The sequence below is a fragment of the Ceratotherium simum genome, chromosome 24 (assembly GCF_057802395.1).
Source record: "Ceratotherium simum simum isolate JZ-2026a chromosome 24, ASM5780239v1, whole genome shotgun sequence".
NCBI classification, from domain to species: domain Eukaryota; kingdom Metazoa; phylum Chordata; class Mammalia; order Perissodactyla; family Rhinocerotidae; genus Ceratotherium; species Ceratotherium simum.
The window spans coordinates 26,467,468-26,483,119 of NC_141923.1; the positions used below are offsets into that span (position 1 = coordinate 26,467,468).

The 15,652-nt window shown below is 51.5% G+C and overlaps 1 protein-coding gene across 7 annotated transcripts in view; it reads right to left on the reverse strand.

Moving 5' to 3' along the window:
* Positions 1-455: 455 nt before the first annotated feature.
* TMEM63C (transmembrane protein 63C) overlaps positions 456-15,652 on the reverse strand; it is a 110,013-nt gene continuing 94,816 nt past the window's right edge. For 6 of the 7 annotated variants that reach the window (XM_087448143.1, XM_087448144.1, XM_087448140.1 and 3 more), the window contains 11 exons: positions 14,617-14,739; positions 14,003-14,156; positions 12,630-12,736; positions 11,599-11,685; positions 10,973-11,038; positions 9,080-9,242; positions 8,710-8,815; positions 8,131-8,298; positions 6,216-6,325; positions 4,676-4,744; positions 456-1,815 (listed from right to left, as the gene is read on the reverse strand). In XM_087448143.1, coding sequence (XP_087304269.1) covers positions 1,615-1,815; positions 4,676-4,744; positions 6,216-6,325; positions 8,131-8,298; positions 8,710-8,815; positions 9,080-9,242; positions 10,973-11,038; positions 11,599-11,685; positions 12,630-12,736; positions 14,003-14,156; positions 14,617-14,739 — 1,354 coding nt within the window. In that variant the 3' untranslated portion in view covers positions 456-1,614. The remainder of the gene's footprint in view (positions 1,816-4,675; positions 4,745-6,215; positions 6,326-8,130; positions 8,299-8,709; positions 8,816-9,079; positions 9,243-10,972; positions 11,039-11,598; positions 11,686-12,629; positions 12,737-14,002; positions 14,157-14,616; positions 14,740-15,652) is intronic. The other variant, XM_087448145.1, reaches the window with a different exon arrangement.

The following is a 15,652-nucleotide window of genomic DNA, read 5'->3' on the forward strand; positions in this document are numbered from 1 at the left end:
GGCAAGGGTGGAGCAGGGACGAGGCCCAGGTGATCTGAGATCAGGGGCACCCATGTGTCTGCGACCCGCTGGGAAACGCCCAGGTGAGGTGAGCCTGGGGCCCACCTTCAGCAGCTTGGCTGCAGGGACCCAGACCTTTGGAGGAGGGAGCTCAGAAGAGCTCTAGAGCACGCAGACCCCATTCGACTTGGCTCATTCTGGTCCATGAGGCCCCAGCCGGCCCTTCTCTGTGTCCTCCCCCGCGGGGCTGCCTGGTGGTCCTGATGGGGGCCTGTCCCCAGAGGCAGAGGCCTGCACCCCCCTGCCTGTGGCAAAGGTGCTGGGTGTCACCAGCATTGTTCCTACTCAGGATTTGGCTCCTCCAGGCCTCCGGTGGTGGCAGCCCTGAGAGGCCAGACTTACTCTGCCAGAAAGGGCCTCTCCACGGAGGGTGTAGGCCCCACCCCCGCCCCGCCCCACCCCCAGCAGCGTATCTGAGTCAGAACCACGCTGGAGGCCACTTGAATGGTCTTCAGTCCAGGGTGTAGAGAGGCCCCCAAGAGGAGAGGAAGGGTCCTACTTGGAGGCTAGGGAATGGCCAGTACCTTTAGTTCAAAGCATTGGCTTCCTACCCTAAGCTGTCACCCCCCCTTGGTCACATTGGGGCTCAGGCACTTAGGTGGGTATGGGGCAGGGGCAGCTCTGAGTGGCCACATCCTTGACCTTGGGGCCCTCTCATTAGGCCCTGGGGCATGGGGAGGTATATCTGGTTTCCCGTCACTCAGTGTTTTGGGAGAAGACCCCCACCCCATGAATTCTGCCTCTGCCCCTCCCACCTTATAGTAACCAGCCGAGGTTGCCTTCATCAAAATGCACACAGGTCCCGTTTAATGAGCCCCGAGTGACCATGTCCCAGCTACCCTTGCAAGAATAGAAAGGAGTAGGGCCTCTACCCTACTCCTGGGGACACCTGATGAGGGGCAGAAGAAAAGGAAGGGCTTCAGTCACCTCCTCTCAGGCCTATGGTCTTAGCTGCCCCTTGCCCCAGGTGGCACAGAAACTTTCTCTTTTCAACCCTCATGCAGGGAAACCTGGATGAGGTGGTCATCTGGGTCTTATCAATGAGGCCCAGCACACATACCTTTGCTTCCTCAGACTGCAGGGGAGGGATGGGCCAGGAGTGGTGGTGGAGGGAGGGGTAAGAGCAGCAGCAGAAGCTCCCTGGCACGGCAGCTGGTGGAAGGGTGGTGAAGACCCCAGAGAGTCTTCGATGGTCTTCTTTCTGCTCCTCCCTTAAGCACATCTTCTCCATCCTGACCCCAAGAAGGGCCCCCCAGCCTTCAGTCTCTGTGCCGAGGGCTTCAGCTACCTCTCCTAAGATGTGCTGCTTGCCTGTATCCTCCATCCCATCCCGGGGTCCCTGTGCACTGCCCAGCACCTCCCGTTCTAGCTGGTCAGCAGGTCGGGGCCTCCATGCAGCCAATAGCCAGGGTGGTAGATGTTTCCGCTGGGGCCTTCCCAAAGTCTGCAGGAGGTAGTGGGGAGGTCCGGGCTGCCCTCCTGCTTCCCTCTGCCGGGCCCTTCCCTGGCCGCCACTTCCAACTGGAGTCGCCAGGTGGAGGCCTCGGGTCCTGGTCACTGGTACTGGCTCTGGCCCTCCAGTTCCAGCCCTTCCTGGAACTGGGCTGACTCTAGCTCCCTTGCAAAGCCCCTCACACCACTCTCTTCTTCTCCCTCTTCCGGCTGTCTGTTCATGGTGCCGTAGGTGTGCCGGGCCGGGGAGGAGGCTGGAGTCAGGTTCATCTCTGGCTCCTGTAGCACGGTGGCCACGTACAGCTGCTCGGGACAGAGAGGGGAGACAGGGGCGAGGTCACATCTGGGCCATACCCTTTCCCCTCATGCCCACCTCTAGAGCCTCTGCCGCTCTAAGCCACGGATCCTTCCTTCTTCCCCAGCCACTGGAGTCCTAGCCAGCCCACCCGCCCAGGTGCTCCTGATCATTTAATGAGCATTTCTGAGCTCCTAGAGCTAATTAGTGCAGGTCTCCTAACTCCTAGCCCCCTGTTCCTTCAGCACATCTTCCATTCATTCTTGGTTCCATGTCAGGCTGAACCCAGGGGAGATGACACAAGGCTCCCTTACTCTGGGGTCTGGAGAGACCCCCATTCCTGAGCTAGTGCACTTTCTAATACAGCTTCAGAGGTGCATCCACAACTCCCTCGGGCTGTGTCATTGGTTGGCCTGTGAATCAGGATTTGAAACTGAGACTGCGCTCTGAGGTCTTGGTCATGTGACCTGTCAAATCGAAGACAGATTCCAGGAATGCCTGGGAGGGCAGCAGAATAGAAAGACACAGAAGGACTAGGGACAGGACTGTTTGTCATCTTTTGAAGTGGCTTTTAAGCCAACTCTTTATTTTGAAAATAGGTAATTATGGAATAGAATTAAACCTTTCCTCTAGGAATTCATTTCAGTGAAACCAAGCAGCCTTCATTGATGAGGGAACACTTTTCCCACAGAAGAATCTAGACAGTTGCATAAGGCCAAAGTAAACCCCATAGATGACCTTTTGGTCGTAAGGGGAAAAATGGTAACTGAACAAGGGAAGAAGCCAGCTGTCATCCCCCGAATCAGGGAGTCACTTTAGCATCACTAATGGGAATAAGTGGGGTATTATGTATCTCCTGGTGTCATGCACAGCACTGCCTGCAAGGTGTGCTAGCCCCTAGTGTTGAACTTGAATCTATCAAAACTTTGGATCTAACTTCTAATTTTCAAGAAATACAGGAGATGGTGGAAGCTGCTGTAAGTCATCATGAAGAAACAGCCAGAAAAATCCAGAAGATGGGACATTCTTCAGGACTACTGGCTTGGTCTCTCCAATAAGTCATAACAAAGAGATGATGCTAGAATTATAGGGACATGCACAGGTGCCAGATTAATCTAGCACAGAGCCTGGACTTGACTTTGGTTTGGACAAGCTGTAAAAGATATTTCTGGAACACTTAGGGCAATTTGAATATGGATTGGGTATTCGAAGAGGTAAAAATTTATATATACGGAAAGATGAAGATTGTTAGCTAAAAAATGCAGGTTATATAACAGTATGCAGTATTATTTCATTTTACCAAAAATTATATATATGCCTGAAAGAATATACACTAAGGTATCCGTGGTCATCTCTGGGTGGTGAGAATATGGACTTTTTATTTTCTTATTTTTGCTTATCTGTTTTTTCACCATAATGATCTACAGTATTCATATACCACTGTTGTAATAATGAAAGATTAAAAAAATCCATCCCAGTAATTTTGTTTTTAAGCTCAGGCTTTAGAGTCAGAGAGATCTGCTTCAAACTTTGCTTTGCCTCTTCCTTGCTCAGTAGTGCCCTGGGGTCTAAATTTATTGACCTTTTTGAGCCTCAGTTTCCCCATCAGTAATATGAGGATAAACACACCTACTGTGTGAGTTTATCATAAAGATCAAGGGTGAGAATGACAAAGTGCTCAGGTTCCTAAGAAGATTTCAATAACTGATTGCTAACAATATTCCAGAGGGGTCATCTTGGACGGGCCCCAGGGGAGATGCTATGTGAAGAGAGACTTTCCTGCTTTGAAACCTTTGTAGTTTCTCCAGTACTGAAGCTCCTTCTCCCCTGCCACCTCCCAGAGACAATTTGTTCCTCTATGTATGGTTTTTTCAGAGTGAGGCAGACCTGTAGTTCAGTGCACCGAGAGTGGGCATGTCCACCCACTGTTGTGTCTATGTACTTTCACCCAACTCAGCCTCCTCTCTCACTGGGCCCTGCCACCCACTCTGCATTTCCACCAGGGCACAAACTGTTTTCGGTTCCCCAAACACTCCAGATTCTCTCTTCTGGGCCTTTACACAGGCTGATCCTCTTCCTCGAATGCTGTTCCCCCACACCCTATTCCACCTGGCAACCCCTACTCCCATTCTTGGAGTCGGATTAGATGTCCCCTCCTCTGGGAAGCCTTCCCTGAGTGCGTAGGCTGGCTGGTGCCCTTCTTCAGTGCTCCTCCAAGGCGCCCTGGCAGCGGGACATGGGCCGACCCGGTACCCAGCTCAGTGCACGCATCAGTGGCCCTGGATCCACGCTTGTGGCTGGGATGTGGGCGAGTGCTCGTGCCCTTCCAGGCTGAGCCATGGTGTGGGAGCCAACTCCCAGCCTGCTGGACCCCTGCAGTCTGAGTCCTGCCTCGTCTCTTCACCTGCTGACAGGCTCACACATCCGGCGTGGCCCCTGCCTTACCATTTAGTGCAGACCTCCAATAGCTCCCTGCAGCTCTGTCTGCGTCGCTCTGCCTGGCACCTGTGCCCTTGGAGGCAGCCTTCGGTCCTGAGGCCGAGCCCCAGCATGTCCCTGCGTCTACACGACTGAGCTCGCTGTGGCTGGGTTCACCCTGACACTTCTCTTCCTCTCTGAGATCCTTCTAGAGTCTGTCGGGGAAATCTTGGATCTTCTATCTTCCCGGCCCTTCAGCCAGGGCCACGGCAGCAATGTGACCTGGGCCAAGTCCTGCTGCATCAGAGGAGGGAGCCCAGAGGCCCCATCTCCTCCCAATACCCAGGGTGTGCACTACATGCTGGTGCCCCCCACAACGCTGCTGGAGTAGCCCACCCCTGTAGGCACCTCCCTCCTGACCTGTCCCCCAGGGTGAAGACACTGACTCACAAGGGAGGTGGGTGTGGAGGAGGTGCTGCTTGGCTCCATGTCATACACGGTCTCCATCTCCTCCTCGGGCTGCAGCATGGGGGAGAGATGGGGAGGTCACAGAATGGGGGTGTCTGCCCTTTGCCCCCTCCCTCTCCACATCCAGAGGAGCCTGGACCCTGCACCTGGGCCCCTTGCTCCCCTTAAACTCAATTCATCTTTAGTTTTTCCATACCTGCAGCCCAGCTGGTAAGGCAGAAGCCCAGGGGCACAGAGAGAGGACTGGGATACTAAGGAGAATCCTCTGGAATGTTCCATTCCCAAGGACCATAATGGGAAGAAGTAAGCAGGGTTGGGATTGGGGTTCAAAGATGAGCCTGCTTTAACTCTAGGAAAAGCTTTGACTTCAACTCTTTCTTCTTTCCTCCCGGAATTTCCCCTCTATCTCAGGAACAAGATAAGGGTCTAGGTTCCCTAAAGCAATACGGTCTCGATCCCCTGTCATCTTCCTTCTCTAGAGTGGACACTTGGGCAACCAGATCACATGACATGGTTGTATTGGGAAGACAGAGCCAGAGGTGTTGTTCACTCTGGTCCTTCACTAGCATGGCACTCAGGCCAAGGGATGGAGGAGGGGGGACAGCTAGAGAGGGCAGTGGGCACCTGTGCTCAGGGCCCCAGATACGGGGCCACTAGAAGCAAGAAGATCCTTTTCCAAGAGGCAGCCTCCTCTGACTCAGCAGGATGCTAGTGCTTTAAATCAACTTTCTTTTCTTTATATAAATTTATTTAAAAAGGAAACAATTCATTATTATAAACAGAAAATCTGTGTCAGTTGCCATAAGCAGAAGGTTAACTAGAAAAATAAATGTGTAACCATGAAAAATAAAAAATAATGTTATAGTCCACTGGAAATCATTCTGGTATGCCTGTACAGACACCCCACTTTGGGAAATGCTGATCTAGAGCACACAGCATTAGTGGCATGGCTCTCAGTGGGCATGGATTGGCTCCCCTCTCCAATAATTGGCTGGGCCCCACTGGCAAAGACCTGAAAGAGGTATGGTGCCCAGAGAGCCATGCCTCCCCTCCAGACAGCCTCAAGTTCAATATCCTGGGATTTTTAAAAGTGTGATGACTATCCCTCCATCCCAGGTCATCATCCTTTACCACCCCCACCCTTCACTCTTTCATCTGTCTTCTCTCTCAACCCTCCACCCCTTGGAATGGTGCTCACAGCTCAGTGGCTGGACAAGCTCACGTCGTAGGAGGATGAGCTGGCAGCCTGCTGTTTGGAGGAGGTGTCAGAGGGGGGAAGAGGAGAGGACAGCTGTCTTCTTAATTTCCCCACCCCGTGAAGTGTCATTCTGGGGGCCAGTGCAAGGACACACACACAGGCACACACATGCACACTAAGTTTGCACACCTCATAACCAGAGAGAAAGGCAAGAACCTTTCAGCTCCATGTTGCGGTAGGTGCCCAGGTCAGAAGGTTGTCCCAGAGCTGTGTCCCCCAGGGGCCAGGGATAACCAGTGGAGGAAAGGCAGGCTGGCAACTCACCTCATAGTCAGATGCCCTCCGAAGCTTCCCCAGAAGAGTGCCAAGGAAGGCAATTATCACGGAAACGATAAGAGTGGAGAGGGAAAACAAGGTGATGGTGTGGAGCGGACCTGCCAAGGAGAAGAAAAGGCTGTGGGGCTTGGTGCTCGAGGACTGGAGCTATGGGTAGGAGTCTGCCAGCTGAGATGCCACTCGGACTGACAGATGCCTGGGGACCACCTCAGCACCTCTGGAGGGGCTTAGAGCCTGGGGCAGAGGGCCTTGCCCAATTCTGCTCCTAACAACTGGGATCAATGAGCCTGACACAATGATATTATCCATCTGTTCTATTTGACCAGTTTAGAATTTGGCATCTTGTGGCTTCCATGAAAAAAAATTTTAATTGACTTAAATATCCAGTTAAGTGCCCACTAAACATGTCCTTCTTGACCCATCAGTTAACCTCCCATCTCACGGTCCCTGGGAAGTACCTTTGAGTTACTTATTTATGCCACTGCCCCAAAATACAATCTTGGACCCACACTTTGCCTTGTAAGCCCTTCTGAAGTGAGCATGCTCTGTTATCTGTGCTAATGGCACTGAAAAGCAATCCAGAATTTAAACATCAATTTACATTTCATTTGGGGATGTTTGGTAACTTTTTCATGGCAGTAGTCGTCTAACTAGGTAATACTAAAAATCAGTCTTGATAGTCAGAGGTTACTGAATAACGATGCTTAGCGTTGTGTTTTTATAATAGCAAAAAATGGTAAACCTCACTATCCAACAGTGGAGAACTGACTAAAATGGACGGAATTTAGTGCAGCCGTTAAAAGGCATGGGCTCAAATAGTATTTTAATAACACAGGAAGTTGCTCAGAACATAATGTTCAGTGAAGAAACTCAGGATACAGGACTGAATGTCATAAAATGGATATCACAATTTTGTAAAGTAATGATAAATCAATAAACTCTCCCCTGCTTTGCCCCCTCCCCCAAAACAAATGCACAGAATGAGGTCTGGGAGCAAAAGACATCAGGCTCTGGGTGAGAGGATGGGTCATTCAAATTTTGATCTTTCAATTTTTCCTGTTTTTAATAATAAACACGTAGTCCTTTATACCAAGAAGAAAGCATGATAAAAAAAAAATGAAGTCTGCCAGGTGGCAGGGGAAGGCTGAGGAGATAAGAAATTGGGGATGTCAACAAATAGATAATGCACACAAATAACAGAGAGCTGACTGTTGACAGAGGCCATTGTGACAGGGAGAATAAGAAAATACAGACTTTCCCTTCTCCACTCCTCTGAGAAGGTTAAGGTCAATGTCCCTGAGGGAAGGCCAGTGTGTGTGGGGGAGACAGAAAACAGTCTAGGGGGAGGAGGGAGGATGGGGAGGTCAGTGTGAGCTTCTTGCCTCAGAGGGGATTCCGGTCTGTGGCCTGTGGGGACTTCCACTGTGAGGGTGTCTCTGAGCTCGCCTGGGCAGAGACAGCAGCTTTGTGCAGCCAAGACTAGGGGAAATGCTGGCCGCTGGGACATACTCGGCATCCCCCTCCAGGTTTTGGCAGCCCATGAGACCAGGCATCTTCTAGGATCCCAGGGGGAATGTCATGGGAATTGAGTCTGTTAGCTAATATTTTATTTCCTGCCTGCCTCGAGTTAGAATGAAGGAGCACGATGTTTCTTGTCCTGAGGGTTATAAACCACAATGCACACCATTTGGACCACGTTGGTCCAAGCCCTCCTCTTAGCTTCAAAGGTCTGCTGAGTCTCTAATACAAGCCCTCTAGGCCTAGAGAAGCCACTGGGCTCGGCCATGCTCGATGAGCAGCACCTTGCTCCTCCCCGGCTTTTTATGCTCTGACAGAGTTGTTGAGGGGTTTACAGAGCAGTGGGGACAGGCAGAGGCCGTGGCCAGGCCAGCTTGGTACCTACCTAATCGTAGGATGGAGAAGAACAGCATCCAGAACAGACCCAGGAGTGGCGCAAAGATAGCCTGGTAGACAGCGGCCATGTGGATCTGCTCGTTGAGCTTGGTGGGTGCGTAGGAGTAGTACATGTTATAGCGGTCCGTGATGTGCTTCATGCACAGGTAGAGCAGCCCTGGGGGGCCGGAAGATGGAGGCACACTCAGTGGCTGCTTCCACAGTCAGGACCTGTGCTGTCCCAAGGCCCCCACAGGCCTGAGAAGCCAGATTCAGGTCTGTCAGAGCAGCAAGGGCCAAGGCTGTGGGTGCCCTGTGGTGCCAACCTCTGAGACCAGTAGATTACCTTGAGCCCCTAGATCCTACTCTGCCAGTTTGGTGAAGACGCATTCACTCAACAAACATCCTATGTACACAGCCATCCAACCTGAGCCCCCCTGACCTGGCCCTGGCCCTGGCACCTCCCCACCCTGCTAACAATCTGTCCCAGGCTTCCTCACGCTCCAGGAGGTGGCCTGATGTTGTGGGGATCAACAACTCCTCCCAGTTGGAGGGTGTGAAGCCCTGGGTGGCCTCAGGGATGACTCACCGAAAGGGACAATGATAGGGCAGGTGATGCTGTATGCCACGACCACGCTGAAGACGTTCAACATCCATGCATACTCTCGCCCAAACTGGAAATCGATGGCCTGGTTCTGGGGCAGAAGGCAGGGGTTACCCCAAGGTGGCCTGGTCCCTTGACTTGGTTGCTTCTGTGGCTCCTTGTTCATCCCCTGGGAGCTGGGGGGCAGCTTAGGCCTGGAGGCAGCCTTCCTTCCAACCCTGGCATCCAAGACCTACCCACCCTGCTGCACCATGCCTCCCAACTCAGGGCCCTCAGTGCTTCCAGCAGGCTCCCTTCCTGACACCCTCCCAGGGAAACTTCCAGGCCTGTGCTCAGGGAAGCGCCTGGCCCTCACCTTTCTGATGTGGACTCTCTCTGGCTCCGACCTGGAGAAGAAGAGGCGGGTGCTGTACAGGAAGAGAGACCCCAGGCGCAATAGATCCATGCCTGTGCCTAGCAAAGCTGCCGTGATCACGTAGTTGACGAAGAAGGCGCCATTATCTGGCAGGAACACACACCTGCGTGTGGGGCGGGGGAGGGAGAATGGAAGACAGCCACAGAAGCCGGGGGAGAGGGAAAGAGCAGAGATTTGGGAGGGAGGAGGAGAGAGAGAGAGAGGAAAGGAACCGAGGGAGTGGGGACGAGGGATGGAGGTAGAGACAGGGGAATAAGTTTCATATATATGTGTGCTCCCAGCCCAGTTTAACAAGCGGCCCTTTGAGCAGGGATGGGGATGGTCTACATAAAGTGTGGATGTGTTAGGAGATACCATACACTGGCCTGATCTAAAGCAGGGTGTTTGACCTGGGTCTCCAGACCCTGGAGAGCCCATGAGTACAATTTTGGGGATATGTGACCTTGAACAGGGCAAAAAATATATCTTTATTTTCACTAACCTCTAACTACAATTTAGCATTTCCTTCAATTAAGAACGTGGGCATCAAACCACAGCAGTGTCAGCCGTGGCTGTGCGTCCGTCACCAATTGAAGTCAGATGTAGTTATTGCTGACGTCTATTGCTGATGATCATTTGGGCTCATCACTTCAAATTGATGGTGGTTATTACATATGATTGACATTTTCCTATCTGCAGACCTGTATTTTATGTATCTGCAACTTCCACTAGGAGTCATTCAGCCGCCTAATGGCCAAGCTGCCTGTTCTCACATTAGGGACCCGGACATCTCTGTTGCTTCCCAGTGTCCCCATCTACACAATTCTTTCAACTTCCATGGAAAGAGAAATCTGTGAGCCCCTGGACATATTCCAGAACTCCTTCAAAAACTATTCTTTCTTGATGGCATCAAAGCTGAGCCATGGACTCACAATTCTTTCCTTTCTCATATATTAACAGCGTTGAAGACATTGACCTAGCCAAAGATGAACCCATTCATCTTGGAGGAAACAGAAAAATCAACTTATTACAATTATAGTTGACTGCAGAAACCTTGAAGCATTCTGGTCCTTGCCCTATAAAGCAAGCTATGAAATCTTGCGTGTTGTTTGCAACATTACATCTTTGAAAACTAGGTTTCCAACACTGGTTACCCTAAAAACCAAAAAATTGAAATTGGCTGGTTGTCAACACGACCTGCACGTTGCCTTGTCAAAGGTCTTCCCAACTGCTCCAATTTAATATTCTTCTTTTAGCTAAGTAACATCAGTTTTCACAATGATGTCTTTAAAACAATAAAATGTAACTTTAGCTTGCCTAGATTTAAAATGCATTGTCCTGTTATTAAATGTGTTAATAAAGATTGTTACAAGTTTGATTTTTAAAATATTTTGATAACTATATTTCAGTATAATTGGTTTTCTTTGTAATCCACGTATTTTGCACGTTTAAAGACCTCTACTCAGAGTATATGTAAAACTGGCAACATCTGAATAAGCTCTGTGGATTGTATCAGTGTCAGTTTCCTGGTTGTGATAGTGTGCTATAGTTATGTAAGATGTTACCAGTGGGGGAAACTGGATGGAGGGTACACAGGACATTTTTGGGGCAATTTCCTGTGAATTTACAGTTATTTCAAAAACTTCATTCAGAGAAGGGGTCCTGGGCTTTACCAGATTGCCAAAGGGGCAATCTGGCACAGGAAAGGTGAAGAGGCTGCCTAATGGAGTGTTTACATGCATTCATCTCTACCTGTGTGAGCAGATAAAGGATACACATATCCACCTGGTGTGAGCCCACAGAAGCCCCAGTATACATTGGGGGTACACCTGGAACATGCTCTCTAGTACTCACTGGAACCTGATGGCAGCCTGGTCCAGATAGTAGATGTCAAAGAGCCAGCGGAGAAAGACATCCAAACTAGAAGTGAGAACAAGGCATGCCCTTCAGTTAATGAATTTATAAGCTAAGGCCTGGGGTTCAATTCCTCTTGGCCTGGCTTCCCTCCTTCCATCCTTTGCCCAATCACCAAAGACTCCTGCATTCTAACATTCCAGCTGGCCCGTCCACACTGCCTCTCCTCCTTCTTAATGCTGGGCCACCCCTGCCCCTAACTTTTTGGCCTTTCAGCTCAAGGCCACTTCGTCCAGCAAACCTTCGCCAGCCATTTCTCCCAGTGCTCTTTCCCTCTTCTGAATTTCTACTGCACCTTGGCTGCGTATTCCCCGCCTTGGGCTGTCAGTTAGCTGGTGGGCATGCCTTGTCTCCCCAGCTGGATGATAAGCTCTTTGAGGGCAGAGTTCATGGCTGACACTTAGCGTTCGCGTGATACCTGGGTCATGCTAGGCTCATGACAGGCACTGGACTGTCATTTGAGGAATGGCTTTGCAGCAACCACAGGTAGGCCTACGGTATCTGAAAGAGGAGGTTCCAACTCTAGGGGGAGCCTGGCTGAGAGGAGGGATAACGAGGTGAGGTACCTGGTCAGTCCCATAGAGGGCAGAATGACCACCATGAACACCAGAAAGATGTAGCACTTGTGCACTATGATCAGATTCTGACTTGATCTAGAAGGAAACAGAGGGAGACATGATAAGAACCAAAAGCCTAACTACAGAATGAAGAAGCAGAGAGAGACAGCCACTTTGGCTTAGAAAATTGGTTTAATAGTGCAAACCAATGCCATCTCCGTGGAGCACTGTGAGCTGTGCTGAGGCGGAGAGCAGCAGGAAAGAACAGCATGATCAACTAGTGATGTCTGCCCTGGGCACAGGAAGGGGAGGGAGGGGACAAATGTGCCATATATTTGACATCTCTGTTAAAGGGACATTACCAATGATATTCAGAATGCCTGCAGAGTTTCAATAATCAACAAAAGTCCCTGTCCTTGGCCAGAGGAAAAAACAGTAAGGATTTCTGTGAGGACAAACCTCCTGGCTTACTGCCTGGTAGGATGGTAGAAATTTTGGTGCAGGAAATAATTTTTGAGACCCATGCAGCCTTCAGGCCGAAGCAAGTCCACCTGCCCAAGGATATGACAAATACTTTCTACCCAAATAGCTACCACCATGGACCTGTCAGGGCTAACATGGGAAATTGCTCCTGATTGTTTAAAATGGGGGCACTGTGTGGGCTACTTGGGTCTACAGTCAGATTGAGTTCATGGCTCCTCTGCTGCAGCCAAAGCAGCCTTCTCGATGTTCTCCAGACAAGTCCTGCTCTCTTCCTCTCATCCAGTGCCCTCTGCCTGGAGTTCCTGGCACTGCCCACCTCTGCCTGCAGCTCCATCCTCTCAGTGCATGGCTGCAGGCTGAGGAAGCACTCAAAGGAGAGCTTGGTTTTGGCCCCATCTCAGCATCCCTGAGGCCAGAAGCCCAGAGACAACCCGGTCCCCTCTCTCGGGATGGTTTCGGGTATCAAAGCCATCCCATATCACTTCCATTCCTTATGCCAGATGGGAGCCCCGAGCACCAGGCTGGGCAGGGGAAGGGCTGGGTGAAGAGCAGCTCACTTGGTCCAGTGGGCCTCGAGGAAGGCAGAGAGGTAGACAATCAGAGGCAATATCACTGTAAAGGCCCACAGCATCAGGGAGGGGAAGAACTGGGTCACGATGGGGTTCTGTAGGGGCGGAGCAGAGGAGGAGAGAGAGACATCAATGCAAGAAGCACCCCTGCCCCTTCTAGGCCACCCCTGCCTTCTCCCATACCCCTGGCCTCTTCTCCTCCAGCTCAGTCCCAGAGCAGGCCGGTTTCCCTGAGGCTGCGCAGTGGGCCTGGCATTTCTCGCCCGTCTTCCTGGGTCAGAGGTCTGCCTGGCTAGGGGCGGGCAGAGGCTGATACCCCAAGGTCAAGTGGCATCCCCGAGGGGCACAGGCCTTCTATGCTGAGGTCACTGGGGGAACAGCCTGGGCTTCCCCCAGTGAGTTCACCTTAAGGCCAGAGCCCACTGCTGTCACTCATGTTTCATACCTCAGGGAGATGACACTGCCTTTATCGTGATGTGTGAGAAGTGGCGGAAATGGGGGAAGATGTGAAGGAAGAATCCCCAGGGAGCTGTGGTGCGGTGCTCCTGCCTGGGGCCTATTGTGAAGCTGACACAGGAGGGCAAAAGTAAGCAGCAGAAGTGGTGTGTATGCGTGTGTGCGTGTGTGTGCGTGCGTGTGTGTGTGTGTGTGTGTGGTGCTGGAATAGGGATGGGGATAATACGGAAGGAGGGGCCTTCGGCGCCCATTATAATAGGCGTGAGGTTGTACAATTTGGAAATGGGCCAGTTCAGTTCCTCTGAACTCCCCCGTCAGTGTGAAGCATCCTCTCCCTTCAGGGACAGCTCCTGCAGGGCCGAGCGCTCCCAGCCTGGAGTGGGTGTGTCTGGAAGTGAGGGAAGTGGAGACAGCTCTGGAGGTCCCACTTCTCTTGGAGAGCTGTGTTGGAACTTACCTTTCTCTTCCCCACTCTCAACCCTATCCCTCAACCTAGGGACCCCCAACTCTACAGAAGGTGGGGAGAACAAAGCTGTCACACTTGCCACACCCTCTGCTGCACCTTTTGTAGCTCTAGCTGGCCTAGGGTGACCCAATCTAAAGAAGCCCTCCCAGCCCACACTTGACTGGACCACCCATCCCCCCCAAACACACCCCAGAACCTGCCTGCAGCCCTCCACTCTCCCTTTCCTCTCCAGCCCCAGTCCCTAAGATGGGCAACGCCCGCATTCATCCCCTTTAGAAGAAAGGAAACTCTACGCCACCATTTACACCGCCGCCACCTCCTCCATGTTTAATTACATGGCTCTGGAGCCACGTCCCCGTGGGCCCCCCATCCCATCCTCGCCTGAGTTCTTCCTTCATCTCCCTGGGGCCCCCACGCCTGGCCTGAGCAGAGGAGGCACCTGCATCTTCTCGATGGGGCGGGTGACGTTGTACATGTCGATAGTGTTGATGATGATGGCAGGCGTGGTGAGGAAGAAGAAGAGGAAGAAGAGGAAGGTGTTGATTGCAATAAAGCGGGCCCACCAATGGAAGCGGCGGACAGACAGGTGCTTCCTGGGGAAGGATGGAGGAGGGAGATGCACATAGGACCTCAGGTCCCAGCTCTGAGACAAAGCCCACGTGCTGTTTCCTGCATGCCAGCCGTGGACCCAGGCTGCCCTGGTCTAATTCAGCCCTGTGGGCCCAGACCTACATGCAACAGGCCCTGGACCTTTCCCTCAGTCATACCATTTGTAAGGGCTCTGAATATATCCCATAGGTGAGCCAAAAAATTGACATGAGATCTTTCTGCAGGGAAACCTTTTCCCCAAGGGTTGGGTGCCTTCCACGCTTGTGGTGGGGCAGGCTTGGGGATGGGCAGAGGCTGTGGTGCTAGGAGAGGACGTGGCCCAGCCCAGCGGAAGCCACATGTGGGCAATGAATTGGAGAACAGGCCCCAATTCCTTTTCTGCCCTGTTGCCTTCTTCAGTCTCAAAGGAGCTCAAAGGAGAGGGGAGGGACAGAGGGGGCTTACCAAATAATATCTTTGGGGTGTGGGGCGAGGGCGATCCTCCAGTAGTAGGATTTGACGATGGTGGTCACCGAGGACTGCTGGGGGGGCACACCACACTGGATGTATTTGTAATCATCCTGGATGCTGCGGAGATAGGGGGAGGAGACAGAGTTCTGGGGGTGAGGATGACTGGCTGAGGGGGTCCATGCCAGGGTCCCAGGGCCACCATGGCCATCCCACAGTGGGGGCTCATCCACTTCCTGGGGATTCTTGAAGGCTTGGATAAGCCAGGACCTTAGAGGTGGGCTGTTCCTAAGGCCTAGTCCCTGGAGCATTAGAGGGAGGGACTGCCCAGGAAGGCAGGGGACCACACAGTTCTCAGTTAATGTCTTTTCCCCTTAACAGCAGTGATAGCACAAAGACATGCTCTTTCTTTGAGGTTGATAGGGGAGCACTAATTTCAGCCTCCTCTTAACATTAATAGCTACCAATGATTGAGTTCTTTGTGTGTGCCCGACACTGTGCTAAGTGGCAATTAATATAATCCCAACTGTACAGATTACTAAATGGAGGTGCCTGAAGACACAACCAGTGAGGGGCAGGTCCTGGCACTGGAGCCTCGTCTTTGGTCTTCCAATTCACATTTCTGCTGTAATTAAGATCCTCTCTACCAAGTGACAGTGAGTCAGAAAATAAAGAGTATTGTCTTATTAGGTGTATTGTTTTATATAACATGTGCACTAAATGTGTTTTATAGAACACATATCCCTTCTTAACCCTGGGAGGTGGACAGGGAAGAAAAATTTGACAGATAAAAAATTTGAGAGTGTAAATGACTTTTTGCAAAGTTGCACACAATTGTTTGCAACTAAATTCTAGGCTGTTCCACTGTGCGTTTGTAGGGTTGGGGTGGGCGAGGACAAAGTGTTGTGCGTGATCGGGCTCCCTCAGGCAGAGAAGGGCCTCCACAATCCTCAAGAGACTGATTCAGGGGCTCTCACCTATTTGACCCAGTCCTAAGGATTCTTCCAGAACATTCCAGAGTGGACCTAATCCA